Below are 24,902 nucleotides of genomic sequence, written 5' to 3'. Positions count from 1 at the left end.
TGACCGGGTACTGCAGGCTCCCATTAGCAACTCAATTATCCTTATAACTCCTTCTGTGTGCAATTTTCAAATAATTGGTTCAAGGACCTATATCTGGTGTATTAGAAGCAATTATTGGTATCATGATCGTCTTCATTTTTTTTGTGTTATTTACACAAAGTTACACCAAGAAGATTGCCATTTTTCCATATACTACAGTATAGTGGGGCATCCTGTTTTCTGCTAACTGCAATACCGCAGTGGCCATTGAACTTCTATGGCTTCAATGAGAGGGGGCTGTCATCCTCCCCTGATATGAACAGTGGACCACGACAGGGGTTTGTCAAGCGCTGCAATATCATACAACGAAATAATAATGAACATAAAGTGGATTCGGAAAGTATTCAGACCCTTTGACTTTTTCCACATTTTGTTACATTTACAGCCTTATTCCAAAATTAATTAAATTACATTTTTCCTCATCAATCTACACATAATACCACCTAATGACAATGCGAAAAATAGATTTTTAGAAATGCTTTCAAATGTATATAAAAAAGAAAAACATAAATACCTTATTTGCTAAATGATTCAGACCCTTTGCTATGAGACTCGAAATAGAGCTCAGCTGCATACTGTTTCCATTGATCATCCTTGTGATGTTTCTACAACTTGATTGGAGTCCGCCCGTGGTAAATTCCATTGATTGGACATGATTTGGAAAGGCACACACCTGTCTATATAAGGTCCCACAGTTGACAGTGCATGTCAGAGAAAAAAAGAGAAAAAACTAAGCCATGAGGTCGAAGGACTTGTCTGTAGAGCTCCAAGACAGGATTGTGTCGAATCACAGATCTGGGGAAGGGTACAAAAACATTGAAGGTCCCCAAGAAGTGGCCTCCATCATTCTTAAATGGAAGAAGTTTGGAACCACCAAGACTCTTCTTAGAGCTGGCCACCCGGCCAAACTGAACAATCGGGGGAGAAGGGTCTTGGTTAGGGAGGTGACCAAGAACCCAATGGTCACTCTGACAGAGCTCCAGATTTCCTCTGTGGAGATGGGACAACCATCTCTGCAGCACTCCACCAATCAGGACTTTATGGTAGAGTGGCCAGACGGAAGCCACTCCGCAGTAAAAGGCACATGACAGCCTGCTTGGAGTTTGCCAAAAGGTACCTAAAGAATCTCAGACCATGAGAAACAAGATTATCTGGTCTGATGAAACCAAGATTGAACTCTTTGGCCTGAATGCCAAGCATCACGTCTGGAGGAATCCTGGCACCATCCCTACGCTGAAACCTGGCACCATCCCTACGCTGAGGCCTGGTGGTGGCAGCATAATGCTGTGGTGATATTATTCAGCAGCAGGGACTGTAAGACTAGACAAGATTGAGGGAAAGATGAACAGAGCAAAGTACAGAGAGATCCTTGAGGAAAACCTGCTCCAGAGTGCTCAGGACCTCAGACTGGTGTGAAGGTTCACCTTCCAACAGGACAACAACACGAAGCACACAGCCAAGACAACGAAAGAGTGGCTTCAAGACAAGTCTCTGAAAGTCCTTGAGTGGCCCAGTCAGAGCCCGGACTTGAACCCGATTGAACATCTCTGGAGACCTGAAAGTAGCTGTGCAACGACAACGACACTCCCCATCCAACCTGACAGAGCTGTCATGAGGATGGCCTGTGGATGAGGTTTATGACCCCATCATAAATACCTTTCTCCCTTTCCTCTCTCTTGACTCTACAGAAGGACTCTTGAAAAGCCTTTGTTAAACATAGAGTCTGGGAACATCAAAAGGTGGGGGGAAAGGAACCATATTTCGGTAATCCAACCAGCTGAAAATATGTGCTGGTACTAAATGAATATGATGCCAGATCAGTTGGCGTCTGAGACATTATTACTGATGATAGGACGACATAAACTGTATCTTGGAAAGTCTACACATTTTAGTTATCAGATTCACATGGAATTGTTGTGCAATTTCAATGTTTAAATATGAAACTAGTTGTGAAAAGATTAAATGTAATCTAGCTTCTTAATGAGAGAAAGGTTTGTCATAGAGTTAACTATGCTCAACTCAGTGGCCCTGTCCATGTGAACAGACATTGGTTATAAACTATGAAACACACCTTCTCTCCCCTCCTATATAAAGCCCTTGACGAAAATGTAACTTTCTGTTCCGAGGACGTTAGGGCGACAGTCCTACGTTAAAAGGGCTCAGATAATAAGCTGTTCCAAGGACGTGTGGACTTGAGGTCCCCACGTTGAAAGGACAAAGACCACCTACAGAACTAAGCCAATCTTAGAGAACCTAACAAAATTAGCATCAAATTTCATTGTGAAGGTGACGACCTACACCCCGGAAGGATGAATTTCGACTATACCAGCCAGACTATACCAGCCAGCATGAGCTTAAAAGTATGGCAACTTGGTATGAACTTTGAACTCTTATTCACTCCAGAAGTGATACCTCCTAGCCGTTGAGTTAGCAGCAGTCGCTAAAAGTGGGCTAGGAGAGGATGGACAGAGTATCCATTCTACCACGCTCCAGTTCACCACTAGACATTCTTCAGTGGACCAGAGATCCATAAAGGACAAACCGGCCTTCCATCGACGACCAATCTACCGAAGCGCAGCTCAGAGTAAATATTTATTGCATTCTCCTTTTTCAAATGGGCGGTTATTTAGAATGCATAAGATTCTGTATTTACGATAGCATATCTTCTGCCTTTGTTATTCAGTCTTCCCGCTCTTTCACTCAAACCCAACCCCCTCTCTTTGTGTAACCAGCTGTCGTATCTGTTCCGTCCAACAGGGACGTTTTCTTTATGACATAATTTGTAATCAATGTATGATCCATTCTGTGTGATTATTTAGGTATTTAGTAAATAAATATTTAAACCAAATGTTGTATTGCTGATTCAACTTGTTAGCCACGGTTCGTGAAGATAACCAAGAATTTACAACTTTCAGATGAGACTGAATAAAGTGACGATTAAATATTGACTGCTATTGATGCAAAAGATTACTAGGTCTTTAAGGGTTTATTCAGAAGATAATAGCTCTATAAACATTATTTCTAGTTAATTACATTCACCTGATTAGCTTAATCAGGTAATATTAATTACAGATAAATCATTTTAAAGAATAGCATGTCATATCACTTAATCCGGCATAGCCAAAGACACAAAAGCTTTGTATTTTTTATAAGTTTACAAAAATGTATAAAAACCTGTTTTTGCTTTGTCATTATGGGGTATTGTTTGTAGATTGATGAGGGGGAAAAAACGATTTAATCCATTTTAGGCTGTAACGTAACAAAGGCTGTAACATAATAAGGCTGTAACGTAACAAATATTTGGAAAAAGTCAAGGGGTCTGAATACTTTACGAATGCACTGTAATACCTGTCAAACAACATCCTACAGGGAGGTGTCTTAGAACCCACTGAGATACTGTAGCTCACCTTCAAAGTCGACATGGCCGTCTCCATTCAGGTCAATGTCCCGTAGGATGTCCTCTAGGTCTCTATGACCAACCTAGTAGAATAGGGAAAGAACCGAGAAAAAGCACTGCTCAAATGTAGGCTACAGTGAGACATGATCAGACAGATGCATGGACAGGTTGAGTGAAAGACGGAAAAACTCAAAAAGAAGGACCACTTTTCTTACCTGTTGACCTAAAAGTTTCTTCATTGCTTCTCTGAGTTCAGATGTGCTGATCTGGCCATCACCATTTGTGTCAAACTGAGAGAGAAAGAGAGAATATAATAATGAATAATTAACCAGCTAATCATGCAGTATTGTATTCTGCTCTTTCACCAATACCGTCGTCTTTCCTATATTACTAATGAGTTCCCCATACACATGAATGCTTCACCTCACTTAATCAAATTTAAATTAGCTTAAATCTGTCTAGCTTTCTTTCATCCCCTTTGGATTTTGTTCTTTCTTTCTCTATTATATCATTTATATGTAAATTATTATTTATTTTTTTAAAGTTCTCCTCACTCTATTCCTATCTCTCGCTGTCTTATTTTTCCATTCCATACCACCCTTCTCTCTCTCAATCTCTTATCCTCACCTCTTTGAAAGCATCCCTTAGCTCCTTGACCCCGATCATATCTGCTGTTTCAGCCAGAAGTTTGGGCCCCATTAACTCCACAAAGTCCTCAAAGTCCACATGTCCTCCCACTGTGTGATGAAGAGTAAACGTAGGTTGAAGGATGTCAGATATAAATTCACAAAACATGTCACACGAATACATCTACAGGGACATTTGTACAATGTCAGAAATATGCAGCTTTGAAAGAGGAGAGAGAGAGAGAGAGAAAAGACTGGCAAAATTTAAGCTACTGTCATGTCTACATCATATTCAGTCATCAATTTTCTCCAAGCCCAGATAGTATTTATAGAAGCGAATGTTATCTTCTTTTCAAGGTTAATTGTTAAAGGGATCAACATCAGAGGTATTGGACCTTGAATGTTCAGAGCCTCTGTGTGTAATGGTGTGTGCAAGTGTCTTTTAGTGTGTGTTAGTCGAAGGGGACGGGGGGGACAGGGGTACATAGAGCATGAATTAGAGATAGAGAGAAAGAAGGAAGAAAGGACATAATATGATAGTGTAACAAAAGAGAAAAGGATAGAGGAAAATGCAAGAGCATAGAAAAAAGGAACGCAGGACCTCCCATATTACTCACAGTTCATGTTGATCTGCTGGCTCAGTTCTATCAGCTCCATCTCAGTAGGCATGTAGCCCATGGTTCTCATGCAGTTGCCTAGGTCTTTACAGCCAATGAAGCCATCTTTGTCTTTGTCAAACTCTTTAAAAGCCTCGCGCAACTCTGAGAAAGGAAAGCATAGATGGAGAAATATCAATTGTGCTTTTTAATCACATTATAAAAACCATCAGTTGGCTTATTGTTTTACTACACTACAATGAGTGTGGTGTTATAATACACATGACAGGGAGAGTGAGAGGTAAGCTTGAAACAGTCCGCAGGCTGAAAATATTCCAAAGGTACTCAACACGAGAATGAGATTTTACCAAGGTCAGGCAGATCCTTTGTTTGTATGGATCTAAACCAGTAAGGATTGCTCAATGACTGTATATATGAATGTTCAAAGCCATTGATCACATGACACCATTCATTCCTATGTGAAGACTCAATAGTGCATTGAAGCCAAATGAAGTCGGTTAAGATAGCGTCTCATGGAGACACAAAATGAGCAGTTTGAGCTACACTAGGAAGTGGCGTTGCAGGTTAGCTCAGTGCTGCTCCCTCTCATTGAGTAACGCAGTTGAAGGCCGACTGGGTTACTGCAGGCTGCTATTAGCAACTAAATTATCCTTATCACTTCTGTGTGCGATTTTAAAATAATTTATTCAAGGACCTACATCTGGTGTATTACACAAAGCTTGACCACGAAGATTGCCATTTTTACATTCACTATAATGAGGGATCTAACCTTGCCTACAGTACCGTGGTCAGCCTTGGACTTCGGTTGCTTCAATGAGAGGGGGCAGTTGTTCTCCCCTGGGAATGCTACAGTCCAATATGCAATATGAAAGCTCATTGTAATTCATACTGTTTGCTCCTGTATAATGAAACTTACCATCCATCTCCTCCGGCCTCAGCTCTCTATCCTGTAAAGAATCACAAGTCAGGGTTAGGATCCAGCAAGTGGCATTCCACAATTGATGGCTCATAACAGTACAAAACTCTTGTGTGAGATATCATCAACTTAACAATCGTTATACATCGTAGAGTACTTTTGTTACATGTGCAATCACAGTTTTTTTTGTGTTAAATGATATAATGATGAACCCAAATGCAACTTAGTTTAGAGCATTTGTTTGATGCTTGAGTAGCCCATCTACTTAGCTGAGAGGTGCATGCCAACTTTGAGGGTTGGTGGTGAGTCCTGGGGGAACATAGGATGAAGGAGTTCCATTTGTTCTCTCTTAAGATTAACGTCTAGCCTTTGAATTAGCTCGACCCCACCCCTGCATCCCCTAATAGCATCACAGAACAGAACATATCATCATGACAGGCTATGAACGGTGCCAGTCTACCAAGGAGAGGTCAGTGCACATCTTCCCTTAATGACAATGCCTTGCTACTGAGTCTACTGATCACAGTGAGACTGATACAGACAAAGACAGATGACCTTGTTGCTGCTCCACAGACTTTAGTAAACATTCCGTCAAGGCAATACTACTTGGAACACAACGACTTACATTCTATCAGAGTGGCACAAATGGCAGTGAGTGCTAACACTCACACACAGTCGCACACGCTCATATTCACACCAACTGACAAGCATTCTATATGTAGGTTACTGTGGATATTTTGAGTCCATTACCTTCTTCTTTGAGTCCATAAGGAGTGTATTGGTCAACATGGGTGAAAAAGAAGCAGACAAAGACAAAATGTCTGTATGATTGTGTGTAAGTTTGTATGAAAATGTTTGTTTTCTTACATGTAGCTACAAACTGTAAATGTGTCTCTGCATGCATTATGGGCATGTGTCTGTTTGTGTCTGGACTTACGTACAGCCTGCCGGCTCTCAGCGAAGCCCTTGCGTAGAAAGATGCAGGCAGGCCCCAGTACGTTGTGCATGTTGCCTCCATTCTGAGCCATAGCAACTAGTGGCTCAAGATAGGCCCCCCCAGTCCCCTCCTCACAGGACTGCACTGCTCTGTAGTTCTTCTTCTGGTCCTGGGGTCACAGATATCCAGGGTGTGGGGCCAGGAAATAGAGGCGCAGGGGCAGAGACAGGGACACAGACTGTGACTCAGCTTGTGGATGGACAACATGGAGTCAGTCAACAACAAGGGGCTAGCTGGTATGAGGGTGGGTGTATGGAAGTGGAGGTGGTGGTGGAGAGGCTGAGAACATGTCTGTTAGTCCCTGTGAGTGAGGTCAGAGGTCAGGATAGTAATGGGGCTAGTCAGTCAGTCATGTGGAAGGAACACAGTCAGGGATTGGGTTCAGTGAACGGGGCAATTAATGCCACCCATCCATCCCAAAGATGTCTCCGTACTGCTGAGGACACTGATTTGACTCAGCACACTGCTAGGGTTAGATAATCAAAGAGACACAACAGCTAACTAAGACAATCAGCACAATCCAAGAGAGGGCACGCAGGGAGACCCAAACATATATCTGCAAGCCATCCTGCTTTTGACATATGCACAGTGTAATAGTGGCACAATGATCCCCGTGTAAGGTACCCAGACAATGATCACACTCATTATTGGTTAAAAATGTAGGGTTCTCAATCCATAATTTTGTCTAAATACCATTTAAATACAGGGTTTTATTCACGACAGGAAAGCCACACACATATAAAAGAGACGGATGGCTTCGTGCTCATTCCAATTAACCATTGTCCCAATGATGGAAAAAATTAAATACATCCAGCCATTACATTATAATGACTAATTTGTCTGTGGACCAGTGGGCAGTGACAGGCCATACAATGCACAGACCTAATTACAGACAGAGGCACAGGTTAATTAAATAGGAAGGGTGTCACGCCCTGACCTTAGAGAGCCTGTTTATTTCTCTATTTGGTTAGGTCAGGGTGTAATTTGGGTGGGCATTCTACTTTTCTATTTCTTTGTTGGCCGGGTATGGTTCCCAATCAGAGGCAGCTGTCTATCGTTGTCTCTGGTTGCAAATCATACTTAGGCAGCCTGTTTTCCACCTGAGTTTGTGGGATCTTGATTTTGTATGGGTGCTGTGTAGCCTGCAGAACTTTAGGTTCGGTTAGCTTTTTTGGGGGGGGTTTCATAAAATTAAAGAAAGATGTACACTTTCCACTCTGCGCTTTGGCCTCATTCCGACGACGGATGTAACAAAGGGAACATCGGCCACCATAAGAAACCTTTAAAAGTAAAAAAATAAGGGCCAACCTTTCGGCAGTGTAATGACAGACAAAGAGAAGTGTCATCAGTGGACAGAGAGGAGCTGTGGTAAGAGACTAGAATGCTGACTGGCTTATGACAGAAAGTGTCACTATACATGGAACACTGAGCAGTTAACTTAAAGTGGAACTGACAGCATTGTTGGCAGAATAGATGGATGCAGTTTAATGTATGATTGATATAATTCACCAATACATTTCTTGGTAGTCTGAACAATATTGCTATCAGGTTGGTACATTGTTTGCTGCCTCCATTCGGGATGCACTGTTTCAGTTTCAATGTCTCAATATTTTGGTAAAAACTAACAAATGTAACGAAGGCTGGGAATGTAATTTGGTTAGCTAGCAAGAATTTGAACAAATGTTATCCAGTTAGCATATCTCTTGCGTTCGCAAATTCTTTCTGGCTATCTACTCCAATTTCAGAGCACTCTCATCTGAGTGCCAGAACCCAGAATAACTGATACATTTACGTACGCGCAACATCTGTTGAATATGATCGGTGTCAGTAAACGTAGGCAAAAAAAGTAATAGTAAACGCTATAGATAACATATAAAGAGCCCAACCAACTCTGCTAGGGTGAGTAAAATGGTCAGTGAGGTGTTCTCTCATTTGTGTCTGTAAGTAGCTAGCTAGCAAGCTAACCATCTTTAGCCAGTAAGCTTGGGTGCTTGGTTGGGACAAGCATGCATTGGCAGAAAAGCTCCAGAAGGCTACAATTCCCCATCGTTTATCAGTGCAATTTTGAAGGCCAACTAGCTGAAAAGGTTTGATAGGGTTTATAAAATGTTCCTTAGTTAGATTTTCTCTCATCTTGCTCTGGCTAGCATTAGTTGTTAATCTTGCTGGTGCATAACTGAGGGAGAGAGAGCCTACCTTTTCATGTTTGATCAAAAGAACTGTAAAGTTCCCAAATTTAAGACGACTCCCGTGGTATTTAGATATATGCAGAAATCCATTCAGGTGTATTTTGTGGCATTTGGCGAATGTGTTCTAATGGTCTAAAGTCATGCTGTTGCAACTTCCTGTAAACACACTGTCCAGTTAAAAGTGAATGATGGCAGGCCTGTGTGACAAATGGCTTATTTGCCTACTGTAGCCCTGACTGGCTATGGCTCACCGGTCTGCGTAGACTCCGGTCCTGGACAAGACAGAAGTTTTTATTAGGTTTTATTGACTGCAGTGTCTTAATTGTCCAAACTTACGGCCGCTTTCTCACTCTATAATGCTATAGAATTTTCGCAAAAGCTGTATTTTACGTAATTCCCAAACATTCTAAGAATTTATGAAAATGTGAAAATGGCCATATCTAAGTGCTCGCCTGTCAGACAATATAACAAAATAAATAAAGTGTCATATTCTTCCTGGGGGTGTATATGAACAGATTTTAATAAGATGTAATGTTGCTAAAATGCTGTCAGTTGATCTTTGAGGACAAATGTGAAAAGATGCATGCCAAGAGTGTGCAAAACTGTCATCAAGGCAAAGGGTGGTTACTGTGAATAATGTGTTTAACAATTTTTTTTGGTTACTACATGATTCCATATGTATTATTTCATAGTTTTGATGTCTGACAATTATTTTACAATGTAGAAAATAGTACAAATAAAGAAAAACCCTTGAATGAGTAGGTGTGTTCAAACTTTTGACTGGTAAATTACTGTATCTCTATATGACATGCCTCTAATGTGAACTGATTCAGGAAACTAGGCATATGAATTTGTTCTTAACCGACTTGCCTAGTTAAAAATTGGTTCAATGAACGCTTTTGTCTGTTTCAGCTGGTCAATCTGTGTTGGTAATCCTGATGTACGCGGCTTTTTTTATGTAGCTGCATAAGTGTTGCTCTCCACTTTCTGGAGGATCGAGTTTTGAAATCAGTGGAAATAGAGTACGATAGCTAAAGAGATGGGAAAACACATGTTTCCAGATTACGTCTTCAAACTAAGGACATTTGTAGCATGGATCGGTGACAGGGAGACGCGGCCATCATGCATGATGATGTATACGGGTAAGATTAGCTAGCTACATTTTCAGATATTACACGTTTCTAATTTTGACCAAGTGGTTTCATTACAAGCTAAAGTGTACTGTTAGATAGCGTTAGCTAACGTTAGGTGGCTGGCTCATAAACTAATGTGATGTGTGTGATCGTACACGTTGTTTACCTAACTAGGTTCCTTGTTTACTTAGGTAGCTAGCTACATGTCTTAAGCTAAAGTGTACAATACCCGTTGACTATGGCCAGTGTCAGTAAACATTGGCAAAAAAACAATGAAATTGTTGTAAGCAGAGCTGGTTAGGCTGTTTTCATGTTATCCAGAGGTAAACAAATCATCGGCCAGAGCATCAAGCGAGCGCTCTGAATGCAACAAGATAGGTGGGGATAAAGCTTAAGAGGGTGTGAACGATGCTGAATGGGTGTAGACGAAGAAGAGCTCTCTCACCGAAACACTAAAATGCCATTTTCTCAAAAGTGAGTTTACAAGTTTATCAACTTTCAAAGCAGAATTATTTCCCATTGTTCCTCAAATACAGTGTATGATATACCATTTTGTATCTCTGAGTTGGGTTTTGAGAATAAGGAGAGAGGGCACAAGGAGTATCAGCAAGGGCACATCAGCAAGTGATACACGAAGGAGTGCTGATTATTTGATGGTCCATTGTGTCACCAACCTCTACTAATGTTTAAAAAAAATGTATTACATTGAAATGACAGCTAAAACAATATTCTAATGTGAGAAGCAGTAACTTCCCTAGCTACAAGATGGCTTCAACAGTTGCTTGTCATATTGTACTGTACACGCTCAAGGATGTACAGCTGCTGAAGGGGATGAATCTCACTGATGCGTGGTGAAGCAATGCTCCCACTGAACATGAAATCCTGTCTTTACTGTGCAATTTCTAGATGGCTAAAGATCTATGGCTGTCATTGTTGATCCTTCTGTTAAATCACTGAATTATTGTTGTACATGGACTAATCATATACTACTGGCAGATAATGTAAAAATCCCTTCATGATAACTCCAATATATCCATTCTATAGTCCATTTATAGTACAATGAACATTAACTGGTTGGAAACCCAACCTGCGTTGTGCAGGGCGTCTGTTAAGATCAGGCTAAAATCCATCATGCTCCTGCAGGCATGGTTCAAGACTATAGCGCCACCTGTTGGTATGTCTGCGCCACATAATCCCCTCTGAAAATGTGAAGTGTTGATGCTTGAAACATGTGGTTGATCATTACAGGAGCCTGCTCAGTGACACCACTCATCCCAGCTATCGGATTCAAGAACAACACAAGACACTGTCTACTACACTAAGGACTCCCACACAGTCACTCCAGCACAACTGTTATATTCACATCTATGACAAATGAATATGTAAAAACAGTCACAATGTAGTCCTAATGCGTGGTAGAGTTCATATAGTCCATGTACAACTATACTGTCGTCTTCCTGTCCACAAAATATTTCAGGCTTCACAGTCAGTATTCTACGCTGGTCAGCTGACTATTTTAGTCCTTGAGGTTCAGTGGGGTTGATGAGACCATAGCATGAGACACTAGGTTGTCCTGTCTCCTCTAATATTCACAACTAGTCTGTAACAGAGAGAACACAGCTCCTCAGACCAGAAGACTGACAGAGATGCCCCACAGTCAATACAAAAAAAATCCATGTCCAGTGTGGTCCAATAGCCTCCAGTCAAGTTAAGGGCAGAGTGAGACAGACATGCACCACAGACAGTCAGGGGTTCAGGTGGTCCACAGCCAGAACACAGTACACAAAACCTTACCTTCTTGGAGAAGTGAGATTTGACTGAGTTCCCCATGGTAAAGTCCCTCTCGGTGTGTGTTGTGTGTCTAACAGTGTCTGTGTTAGTATGTCTGTGTGGTGTGTGTGCATGTGTATGCGTGTGTGTTTGCATGTGCATGTGTTTCTATGCATGCATGGGATAAAGAGAAAGGAGGTTCAGTGGGTCACAAACTAAGACAAAAGGGAATTTAGGGGGAGAGAGAGACAGAGAGAAAGAAAGAGCGGGAAAGTGAGGTTCCACAAGATCCACAGAAGACCTAGAGGGGAAGACACTGGGTGTCACAGTGAGAGAGGTAGAGAGGGAAGAGGGGAGGTAAACTGAAATGGAGGAAAGCAAAGAAATGCAACAAAGAATGAAAGATCAGAGAGACAAAGACATGAGAGGGAGAGGAGGCAGGCATGCGTGTCTTAGCGAGATGCAAGCGCTCAAAGTAGAAAATGCAAGATTGCTTATTCATTAGCTCACCATCCTCTCTCTCCCTCAGCCTCCCTCCCCCTCTCGTCTCTCCCTCACTCTGTTGCACAGTTTCAAACCATCTCTACAAAGCGAGAGAGTGACAAAGAAGCTTGTTCGGACAAGCATATTACCTTCCCCCGAGCAAGATACTGGAGACAGTAATCCAAACACACACGCGCGCATACACTCGATTAAACACACTCACGGATGTGGGTCTGTGGAGCTAAAAATATAACGCACCCTCTCTCTCTCTTCCCCCTCTCTTTTTCCCTCCCTCTTTCCCCTATTTCCCCTCTCCCCCTTCTCTCTCCCTCCTGTCTCCCCTCCTCTCTCTCTCTCCGCTCCTCTCCCCTCCTCTCTCCCCCCTCCTCTCTTCCCCCTCTCCCTCTCTCTCTCCCCTCCTCTCTCTCCCCTTCTCTCTCCCTCCTGTCTCCCCTCCTCTCTCCCCCTCTCTTTCCCCTCCTCTCTCCCTCCCCTCCTCTCTCTCTCTCTCTCCGCTCCTCTCCCCTCCTCTCTCCCCCCTCCTCTCTTCCCCCTCTCCCTCTCTCTCTCCCCTCCTCTCTCTCCCGCTTTCTCTTACACACGTATGCACATACACAGAAGAGTATGTTCCTCACAAAGTAATTTTAAGCTAGAAGGGACAGTATTGAGATCAAAGCTCTACAAAATACACAAGAATTTAACATAAAAGGCATGTGGATGATGGACCACACACACACACATGCATACATGTACAACACACACCACAAATCACTACACACTTGTTATATATCTACAGGGTTCTGAGCATTTAGGCAATAAGCACCACATGTATGCTGATAGCAACCTATGCAATCACCTGCAGTGGCTGCCACTGGTCAATCGTTTCCCATAGTTACACACACCAAGGTCCTTTCTCTCGTCTATCCTCTACCTCTTTTATTCATTTATTCTTTGTCTGCCTCTCTGTTCTACTCCTGATGATTCATCCAGCCTCTCACCGGAGGCTCATTGTGAACATCAGAACACATCAGAACACATCAGAAATCAGACACAGGAGCCGTTGGCTCTCATAATGTCAGCCCAGTGTGTGCACAGGCATAACACACACACACACACACACCTGTTTATGTGCCAATTCACATAAACAATAATGCTCACTGTGTTCACCTCCTGATATACACTCATCCATACAACATCCCTCTATATGTTCCTTTCATAACAAGGCACAGTCAGCACACAAAGGAAAGCATGCATTAGTATATTCATACCCACATTCACACACATGCAGACACATACAGTTTGCCACGGGAGAGACATGCCACTAATTCTAAGAGGAAATTTGATGTTAATAATTGCTTTTGCAGTTTAATGAAGATTTGAGGTCAAAGTTAATCCCATTTGATCCAGTGCCATCTAGTGAGCTAAATGGCTTGGGAGAGGAGGGAGAGGAGTCTGGACTGGTAGGGCTGGTAGCATCATCTCTCATGATTCTGCCATGGCATGTATTTTTTCTCATTCCATGTATGTACTATACTACAGTACTGTATGTGAGTGTGGGTTCATTCTGTAACCTCCATATGATTGATGAATATATCTGCCTTTACAGTCCATTTTTAGTTCCTCATCCAATTGCCTATAATTATTACCGTATTATAATGCTACTTTAATATTCCCATCAATATTCACAAGTCAGATACAGATGTTCTTCAGAGATATTACATTAATAATGTACTTTATACCGTATATGTTAGTTTCATCTGGGGTAGATATTGAAGAATGGATAACCCATATGTCTGGCTCCTTATGGAGGAGAGAAGAGCCTGAGAAACAAATTGATTTGGGATGATGACCTTATAGCATCTGTATGTGAAAATCACCCGAGGAGGATTCAGTCAGTGACCTGTAAACAGCCCAAGTAGGGAGAGATTATGGTGATGACACACCATATCAACCCCTGAGTTGAAATAAGAGCCTTTTTAATTAAAAGTCTGAAAAATGTATTCGGTTAAATAGGTTGTTATTTTTATGGCAATGAAAGTATCATCTTTCATTTGAAACAAATGTATTCCATGCTAGGAATAGTTAAGTGAGAAGCTAATGAAAAGATTGGATGGGGAGTAGTTTGTCATCAACATTTCAAATAGCATAGCACATAGTATCATGATACAACCTTAGACAATATTACTATTCTCTTCTTCTGCCTTTTGCCTCTGTGTCCCCTTTCACTCTCTCTCCTTTCCCTGTTTCCCTGTCTCCCTGATTTCCTCTTCCAGTGGCTACGGACAGCCTCAGGTTCCCATGAATATTCATCATTAGCACTCACACACATAAACACACACATGCGCACAGACACACACGTCTTTACACAGTCTCTTGAATTTCACGGTCTAATCCTTCACATTTCAATGGGGATTTAACTGAATAGTGAAAATGTCTACCTCCTTCACAACCATCCATTAATGGACTGTATAAATAGCCATCTGTGGCTATAAATAGTATTTGGGCTATACACATATTGAAGACAGAAATTACAGTTGATACGACAATACTTATACATGTATCATGGCAGCTTGTCCACACCTCCTTTTCACTTCCCTTTACCACCCAGTCCTTTCATTTTTCTCTCTCTTTCCCGTCATCCATGCTCTCTCTCTTTCCCATCATCCATGCTCTCTCTCTTTCCCGTCATCCATGCTCTCTCTCTTTCCCGTCATCCAATGTCTCTTTCTTTCCCGTCATCCATGCTCTCTTTCTTTCCCGTCATCCATGCTCTCTCTCTTTCCCGTCATCCATGCTCTCTCGCTTTCCCGTCATCCATGCTCTCTCTCTTTCCCGTCATCCATGCTCTCTCTCCATTTTCTGTGCCCCCTCTTTCCCTTTCAGACCTCATCAAGGTCAGTATGACCTGGCAGGAGAGAGGGAGGGAGAGATGGAGAGGAAGACAGGGAATGATGGAGCGAAGGTCAGAGAACTAATAAAAAAGGGAAAGGAATGAGACTTACAAAGGAGAGAGAGAGAGAGAGAGAGAGACGACATTTGAAATGTCTATTCCTTTAGAACTTTGGGAGTGTAATGTTTACTGTTCTGTTTTTTTTGGAGAGAGAGAGAGAGAGAGAGAGTGGGGGGGTCCATAGAGTGAAATAGGAAATGATTCAGTGGAATAGTGACAGGGGAAGGTAGGGAGGAGGGAGCATACCACCAGCAGGAAAAGGAGGCTTTAGCTGTGCTTTTACTGGAGAGGTTTCCTTGCTGTCACGCTCGTTGAAATGATTGGACCAAGGCACAGCGTGCGTAGAGTTCCACATATTTTAATCAATTGAAACTCACCAAACAAAACAATAAAGCACAAACGAAACGTGAAGCTAACAGTGCTACTAGACAACTATACATAGACAAGATCCCACAAATCGCAATGGGGAAAATGGCTACCTAAATATGATCCCCAATCAGAGACAACGATAAACAGCTATCTCTGATTGGGAATCATACCAGGCCAACATAAACCATTAATCACCTAGATGACCCACCGTAGTCACTATCACGCCCCAACCAACAGAGAATAAACAGCTCTCTATGGTCAGGGCGTGACACGTGCATTATCTCCAGAGCTGTCAAATGCTCCGTGACCAAGGAGCTGAAGGGGGAAAATAAAGTTCTGTATTTTCCTTACATAACCTAGGTCTGTTAGCATGACTGCCTTCCCACATAGCTCAGAATCTTCCTCCTATTTATCCAATTCCTTCACTCTTTAAATTCCTGTCACCCCTGTGGCTGCTCGTATGACACACAGAGGTTGGGTTTGCGAACTGTGAATTTGCTAATGTGGGATTGGCAGGATCATTACCCTAATACACACACACATACACACACACATCATTATCACACAATCACACACACAGTTTATTAATGAGTGTAACTTATCTCAAGCTGGGTAAACTGGATAAGAACCGACACAGCCTGTCAAATACTGTTGTACACATAAATTAAGAGTTTATTTCCAAAATAATATAGCCACCTACTTTTCACTTGTTTTCAGCAGAAATGATTGCTTATGGGTACCTTCATTGTGTGTGTAAAATATTACTGTTCTTAGAGTTTTTATTCATAGATTTGAGATGTTTATGAACATTTATTTTTTTGCAAAACCCTATACTGTATTTACATTTGTTTCGCTGGAATGGAATGTTCGAATCCTGTATATTTGACTGTAATATGTGGTTGTCTGACCTAGCTATCTTAAGATGAATGCACTTACTGTAAGTTGCCCTGGATAAGAGCATCTGATAAAGATCTCATATTCCTGTATTTAATTATTATTTTTAAACATATTTGAAATATTGATTTCACAAATGATTAGTTTGTATAGTTCTTTATTGAAAATGTAGTTATTTGTTACAATTGACTGTGTAAAACCTAGGAGTACTACTTATTTCTCTGAGAGTGAGGCAGATAAATAGCATCAAGTGATAGATTTTAAACAAATGCACTGCATGACCAAGAGTATGTGGACACCTGGACATCTCATTCCAAAAGCATGGGCATTAATTGTCAGCCCCCGTTGCTGCTATAACAGCCTCCACTCTTCTGGGAAGGCTTTCCACTAGATGTTGGAACATTGCTGCGAGGACTTGCTTCCATTCAGCCACAAGAGCATTAGTGAAGTCGGGCACTGTTGTTTGACGATTAGGTCTAGCTTGCATTCGGTGTTCCAATTCATCCCAAAGGTGTTTAATGGGGTTATGGCTAGGGCTCTGTGCAGGCCAGTCAAGTTCTTCCACACCAATCTCAACAAACAATTTCTGTATCAACCTAGCTTTGAGCATGGGGGCATTGTCATGCTGAAACAGGCAAGGGCCTTACCCAATATGTTGCCACAAAGGTGGAAGCACAAAATTGTCTAGAATGTCATTGTATGCTTTAGCGTTAAGATTCACTGGAACTAAGAGGCCTAGCCCGAATGATGAAAAACAGCCCCAGACCATTATTCCTCCTTCACCAAACTTTACAGTTGGCAGTATGCATACGGGCAGGTAGCGTTCTCCTGGCATCCGCCAAACCCATATTCGTCTGTCAGACTGCCAGATGGAGAAGCATGAAGCATCACTACAAAGAACACGTTTCCACTGTGCCAGAGTCCAATGGCGGCGAGCTTTCCACTACTCCAGCCGACGCTTTGCATTGCACATGGTGAGGCTTGTGTGTGGCTGCTCGGTCATGGAAACCCATTTCATGAAGCTCCCGACGAACAGTTCTTGTGCTGGACGTTGCTTCCAACGGATGTGACTAATATAGCCGAATCCACTCATTTGAACGGGTGTCCATATACGTTTGTATATATAGTGGACATGTCTGTCATTGAAGAACGCCATGATTAGACAGTGTGTGTTTTTTACCAACATTTCTCTTTTATTTAATTTTACCATGCACCTGCAACAAAGATAGCTCAGATGTGCCAATGCCTTTTGCATTTTGTACCCAAATTTCTGAAAATGTATGCCCCCTCCTCATTCAATTCAATGTCTATTCCACGTTGGTTCATTGAAATAATGTGGAAACAACGTTGATTCAACCAGTGTGTGCCCAGTGGGGAGTGTAATGATGAATATGGAGAGTATAGTGTAATGATGTTATCATTCATAACTGATGAACATTTGTGTTTTATTTATAGCAATGCATGAATTCATACGTCTAGACAGGGATATTGTATTTATATCAGGATTTTCCTTTATTGATAGGAATCATTCATCATTAAACACTCATTATTTTCATGTCCAGTTCTCACAATGCCCCCTCCTCATCACATTCCTCATAATGCACCCCTCCTCATCCCTTTACTCAAATCACACCCCTCCTCATCCCTTTACTCATAATGCCCTCCTCCTCATCCCTTTACTCATAATGCCCCCCTCCTCATCCCATTTACACATAATGCCCCCCTCCTCATCCCCTTTCCTCACAACGCCCCCCTCCTCATCCCTTTACTCATAATGCTCCCTCCTCATCCCTATCCTCACAACGACCCCCTCCTCATCCCTTTACTCATAATGCCCCCCTCCTCATCCCTTTACTCATAATGCCCCCCCCCTCATCCCCTTTATTCATAACGCCCCCCTCCTCATCCCCTTTACTCATAATGCCCCTCTCCTCATCCCTTTACTCATATTGCCCCCCTCCTCATCCCTTTACTCATAATGCCCCCCTCCTCATCCCCTTTACTCATAACGCCCCCCTCCTCATCCCCTTTACTCATAATGCCCCTCTCCTCATCCCTTTACTCATAATGCCCCCATCCTCATCCCCTTTACTCATAATGCCCCCCTCCTCATCCCTTTACTCATAATGCCCCTCTCCTCATCCCCTTTCCTCATAATGCCCCCCTCCTTATCCCCTTTACTCATAATGCCCCCCCCCCTCATCCCCTTTACTCATAATGCCCCCCTCATCCCCTTTACTCATAATGCCCCCCTCCTCATCCCTTTACTCATAATGCCCCCTCCTCATCCCCTTTACTCATAATGCCCCCCTCCCCATCCCTTTCCTCACAACGCCCCCCTCCTCATCACTTTCCTCATAATGCACCCCTCCTCATCCCTTTACTCATAATGCCCCCTCCTCATCCCTTAACTCATAATGCCCCCTCCTCATCCCTTTCCTCACAATGCCCCCCTCCTCATCCCTTTACTCATAATGCCCCCCTCCTCATCACTTTCCTCACAATGGCCCCCTCCTCATCCCTTTACTCATAATGCCCCCCTCCTCATCACTTTCCTCATAACGTCCCCCTCCTCATCCCCTTTCTCATAATGCCCCCCTCCTTAAAACTTTCCTCATAACGCCCCCCTCCTCATCCCTTTACTCATAATGCCCCCCTCCTCATCACTTTCCTCATAATGCCCCCCTCCTCATCACTTTCCTCATAATGCCCCTCTCCTCATCACTTTCCTCATAATGCCCCCCTCCTCATCACTTTCCTCATAATGCCCCCCTCCTCATCACTTTCCTCATAATGCCCCCCTCCTCATCACTTTCCTCATAATGCCCCTCTCCTCATCACTTTCCTCATAATGCCCCCCTCCTCATCACTTTCCTCATAATGCCCCCCTCCTCATCACTTTCCTCATAATGCCCCCCTCCTCATCACTTTCCTCATAATGCCCCCCTCCTCATCACTTTCCTCATAATGCCCTCTCCTCATCACTTTCCTCATAATGCCCCCCTCCTCATCACTTTCCTCATAATGCCCCTCTCCTCATCACTTTCCTCATAATGCCCCCCTCCTCATCACTTTCCTCATAATGCCCCTCTCCTCATCACTTTCCTCATAATGCCCCCCTCCTCATCACTTTCCTCATAATGCCCCCCTCCTCATCACTTTCCTCATAATGCCCCCCTCCTCATCCCTTTACTCATAATGCCCCCCTCCTCATCCCTTTACTCATAATGCCCCCCTCCTCATCCCCTTTATTCATAACGCCCCCCTCCTCATCCCCTTTACTCATAATGCCCCTCTCCTCATCCCTTTACTCATATTGCCCCCCTCCTCATCCCTTTACTCATAATGCCCCCCTCCTCATCCCCTTTACTCATAATGCCCCTCTCCTCATGCCCTTTACTCATAATGCCCCCATCCTCATCCCCTTTACTCATAATGCCCCCCTCCTCATCCCTTTACTCATAATGCCCCTCTCCTCATCCCCTTTCCTCATAATGCCCCCCTCCTTATCCCCTTTACTCATAATGCCCCCCCCTCATCCCCTTTACTCATAATGCCCCCCTCATCCCCTTTACTCATAATGCCCCCCTCCTCATCCCTTTACTCATAATGCCCCCTCCTCATCCCCTTTACTCATAATGCCCCCCTCCCCATCCCTTTCCTCACAACGCCCCCCTCCTCATCACTTTCCTCATAATGCACCCCTCCTCATCCCTTTACTCATAATGCCCCCTCCTCATCCCTTAACTCATAATGCCCCCTCCTCATCCCTTTCCTCACAATGCCCCCCCTCCTCATCCCTTTACTCATAATGCCCCCCTCCTCATCACTTTCCTCACAATGCCCCCCTCCTCATCCCTTTACTCATAATGCCCCCCTCCTCATCACTTTCCTCATAACATCCCCCTCCTCATCCCCTTTCTCATAATGCCCCCCTCCTTAAAACTTTCCTCATAACGCCCCCCTCCTCATCCCTTTACTCATAATGCCCCCCTCCTCATCACTTTCCTCATAATGCCCCCCTCCTCATCACTTTCCTCATAATGCCCCTCTCCTCATCACTTTCCTCATAATGCCCCCCTCCTCATCACTTTCCTCATAATGCCCCCCTCCTCATCACTTTCCTCATAATGCCCCCCTCCTCATCACTTTCCTCATAATGCCCCTCTCCTCATCACTTTCCTCATAATGCCCCCCTCCTCATCACTTTCCTCATAATGCCCCTCTCCTCATCACTTTCCTCATAATGCCCCTCTCCTCATCACTTTCCTCATAATGCCCCCCTCCTCATCACTTTCCTCATAATGCCCCCTCCTCATCACTTTCCTCATAATGCCCCCCTCCTCATCACTTTCCTCATAATGCCCCTCTCCTCATCACTTTCCTCATAATGCCCCACTCCCCATCCCTTTCCTCACAACGCCCCCCTCCTCATCACTTTCCTCATAATGCACCCCTCCTCATCCCTTTACTCATAATGCCCCCTCCTCATCCCTTAACTCATAATGCCCCCTCCTCATCCCTTTCCTCACAATGCCCCCCTCCTCATCCCTTTACTCATAATGCCCCCCTCCTCATCACTTTCCTCACAATGCCCCCCTCCTCATCCCTTTACTCATAATGCCCCCCTCCTCATCACTTTCCTCATAACATCCCCCTCCTCATCCCCTTTCTCATAATGCCCCCCTCCTTAAAACTTTCCTCATAACGCCCCCCTCCTCATCCCTTTACTCATAATGCCCCCCTCCTCATCACTTTCCTCATAATGCCCCCCTCCTCATCACTTTCCTCATAATGCCCCTCTCCTCATCACTTTCCTCATAATGCCCCCCTCCTCATCACTTTCCTCATAATGCCCCCCCTCCTCATCACTTTCCTCATAATGCCCCCCTCCTCATCACTTTCCTCATAATGCCCCTCTCCTCATCACTTTCCTCATAATGCCCCCCTCCTCATCACTTTCCTCATAATGCCCCTCTCCTCATCACTTTCCTCATAATGCCCCTCTCCTCATCACTTTCCTCATAATGCCCCCCTCCTCATCACTTTCCTCATAATGCCCCCTCCTCATCACTTTCCTCATAATGCCCCCCTCCTCATCACTTTCCTCATAATGCCCCTCTCCTCATCACTTTCCTCATAATGCCCCACTCCTCATCACTTTCCTCATAATGCCCCCCTCCTCATCAATTTCCTCATAATGCCCCCCTCCTCATCACTTTCCTCATAATGCCCCCCTCCTCATCACTTTCCTCATAATGCCCCACTCCTCATCACTTTCCTCATAATGCCCCTCTCCTCATCACTTTCCTCATAATGCCCCACTCCTCATCACTTTCCTCATAATGCCCCTCTCCTCATCACTTTCCTCATAATGCCCCACTCCTCATCACTTTCCTCATAATGCCCCCCTCCTCATCAATTTCCTCATAATGCCCCCCTCCTCATCACTTTCCTCATAATGCCCCCCTCCTCATCACTTTCCTCATAATGCCCCCCTCCTCATCACTTTCCTCATAATGCCCCCCTCCTCATCACTTTCCTCATAATGCCCCACTCCTCATCACTTTCCTCATAATGCCCCCCTCCTCATCACTTTCCTCATAATGCCCCTCTCCTCATCCTTCTTCTCTTTCTTTCTTTGTTCTTTTATTTTTTTATTTAACTAGGCAAGTCAGTTAAGTACAAATTGTTATTTAAATGGCGGCCTTCCCCGGCCAAACCCGGATTATGCTGGGCCAATTGTGCACCTTCCTATTTGACTCCCAATCATGGCCGGTTGTGATACAGCCTGGAACGCCTCCCTCCTCATCCCTTTACTCACAACGCCCTCCTCCTCATCATTTTCTCATGACACCCGCCCCCCCCCCCTCACCACTTTCCCCTTAATGCCCCCCTCATCCCTTTCCTCATAATGCCCCCTCCTCATAACGCCCTCCTCCTCATCCCTTTACTCATAGCCCTTCTATTTCAGCAATTCCTTCTGATGAAAATGAAAGTGAAAGTGTAGGCTCTGCCCTAATTTATGTGCTCTCTGTCATCATAGCATGACAAATGGCCCAAGACGATGCCCAAGGACCAGTCAGCCCTTCCTCCATCAAGGGGCCAACATCTTTCTCTACAGTATCCAGAGGACTGACTATTAAATGTGTGATAGAATAATACTATAGTGTCTATGTTTAGTATATATCAATAGAACTCTGAAGCTAGCTACAGTATATGGATGTATGATCTCTGTGGTTCCTTATAGTTGTTCAGAGTAATACTCTGTCCACCCCCACAGGTCATCACACATAGATGTGACCCCCTTCCTAGAGGCTTCCTTGACAGGTTTGATCTGATTGGATATCTTAGTTTTACTACCTTTTCGTTTGGTCTCTGGATTGGACAACAATTTATTTTGAATACAAACAAGTCATATCTGGTATAAATGGAATGAATGTCTGTTCTCTCATCTTGATATTTTCTAATTTCCTAGGCTTCTATGTCTCTGGCCTAGTAGGCATCTCTTAGTTCATGCTTTGTCTTGTGACTTAACCTTAGGACATATATGCCTAGAATTATGTTTTGTTAATAATGTCAGTATTGCCTTGTATGTGAATCCATTCAATTTATAAAGTTATTTAATAATACATGCATTTTGCCTTCACTTCTCATGACCATTCCTTGATCTTACTCAGCTAAACGCCTAATTCTTGCTTGCATATTTTCCTCACGTGTGCTCCCTCTACAGCCTGTAGGTCACCAGGCTGCTCATTAGGGCGCACACCTGTCACCAGCGTTAGGCGCATAATGACACTCACCTAGACTCCATCACCTCCTTGATTACCTGCTCTATATATGTCACTCCCTTTAGTTTATTCTTGTTTCTGTTCCTGTTTTATGTCGGTGCCTGTTTGTGTTTCCTTGTTTTGTTCTTTTATTGATTAAATGTATTCACTCCCTGAACTTGCTTCCCGACTTTCAGAGCACATCGTTACAATTTGAATGATCTTTATGGAGTCAGATATAGTTTTAATAGACTTTTAGACCATTAATTGAATAGTCTTATTACAGGTCGCATGTAAGGTACATAAACACATATCAAATATTACCCTGCTACAAAAGCATGCTATTTATATGGATGCTTGAGATAATGTGTTTTCTTATGCAGGAATCCCTGCTTTAGTCACCAATTTGCAAACTGGCTTTGTCAGGTAGCGCGTTAGCCAAAGGATTTGAATATTTTTACTACCACACGAATGGCTGTTCTCCTCCACTCTCTCATAATCAGGTCTTGGGAGTGTTATATTTAGCTTCCACTGGCAGAGAATGAGTTCTGTAGGGAGACCTTGATGTTACATAAGAAAAATATGAAATATAGAATGTCAGTGGGTACATTCTCACTCCATATCAAAAGATTTATTCAAAGTATACTTGTGCCAGTGCCAATAAAAATATATGATAAGATAGATATGATAAGATAGATATGATATGTAAATGTCACCTAATAGATTATCACAACCAAAGATCCAAACACACGCATGCACCTATGTGCACACACAGGCAAGTGTACACACACACACATCTTTGTATCAGACAAACATAACATCTTGCAATATCTAGACAACACCACACAACTCTCTTTTGACTTGAAACTTTGCTATTATGTAATTGGACACAAACGCTGCATATCCAGTTATAGATCTGATCCTACTGAAATAGTCAGAGCTTTCTGACAAGTCTCTGACTTACAGTAACTAGCATCAAGTGACAGTCCCCTTGCATACTTTTTCTGCTCAAAAACTCCTCCAGCTGAGCAATGTCACAGCCAAGTGAGTGAGAAATAGACAGATATTGTCATTAAAGGTCCTTCAATATTCCCATTTCAAAGCACAATGACTGGATAGAGTGATAGAGGGCTACTGCATCGTGTCTCACTGTGGAGCAGATTGAGATACTGTAGGCACTATAGAGCACAGCAGTGCTACATAGATTGGGGTTTGCTGCCTAGAACTCCTGTGACTGATTGAAGCTCTGGCCTTGTTTGAGTGAAGTTATTTCTGGCACACATTAACACATGGGAAACGTGTTGTCTCCTTCTGAGCTTTCTATCTCCCTTAGCACTGAAACGAATATCTCAGCGCCACGGGAAGAAAACAATGGATAGCCTATGGAGAGCAACAGAGGCACTATAGGAACGGGGTTATTTGATGAGGACTTTGAAGAGGACCTTTGTATTAGTAGAGGGTAGAGGGTAGATGGAGAGGCACACTTTTTTTGCCATCCACAATCACCTGTCTATCTTCCGGTGTACGGCCCCAAAATCTGACAAAGATTATACCTTTTCCATCCCTAAACCTTGATGTGAGTGTGACTTACCACAAATAGCTGTGTGTGTGTGTGTGTGTGTGTGTGTGTGTGTGTTCAGCACAATACAATTTCCACAGGATTGGAAAGTTGATCCACCTGCCATTGCTCAGGTGACAGACATGATGAGAGTATCCTTCATATCAACACACATGACAGTCTGCCACCCCCTC

The 24,902-nt window shown here is 43.3% G+C and overlaps 1 protein-coding gene across 3 annotated transcripts in view; it reads right to left on the bottom strand.

The window, feature by feature from the left end:
• The window catches only part of LOC109892078 (calcium-binding protein 1), a 29,909-nt gene that overhangs the window by 3,262 nt on the left and 1,745 nt on the right, over positions 1-24,902 (bottom strand). Inside the window, exons 1-8 of one of the 3 annotated variants that reach the window (XM_020484500.2) lie at positions 11,709-12,166; positions 6,533-6,701; positions 6,346-6,351; positions 5,596-5,626; positions 4,680-4,823; positions 4,064-4,173; positions 3,652-3,726; positions 3,447-3,519 (exon numbers count right to left, since the gene is read on the bottom strand). In XM_020484500.2, coding sequence (XP_020340089.1) covers positions 3,447-3,519; positions 3,652-3,726; positions 4,064-4,173; positions 4,680-4,823; positions 5,596-5,626; positions 6,346-6,351; positions 6,533-6,613 — 520 coding nt within the window. In that variant the 5' untranslated portion in view covers positions 6,614-6,701; positions 11,709-12,166. Of the gene's footprint in view, positions 1-3,446; positions 3,520-3,651; positions 3,727-4,063; positions 4,174-4,679; positions 4,824-5,595; positions 5,627-6,345; positions 6,352-6,532; positions 6,702-11,708; positions 12,167-24,902 lie in introns of those variants that run through there. The other 2 variants (XM_031826412.1, XM_020484499.2) reach the window with 2 other exon arrangements.

The sequence above is a fragment of the Oncorhynchus kisutch genome, linkage group LG6 (genome assembly GCF_002021735.2).
Source record: "Oncorhynchus kisutch isolate 150728-3 linkage group LG6, Okis_V2, whole genome shotgun sequence".
Taxonomy (NCBI): domain Eukaryota; kingdom Metazoa; phylum Chordata; class Actinopteri; order Salmoniformes; family Salmonidae; genus Oncorhynchus; species Oncorhynchus kisutch.
Note: the sequence above shows the minus strand (reverse complement) of the source record. Positions and strands in the feature narration are given on the sequence as shown.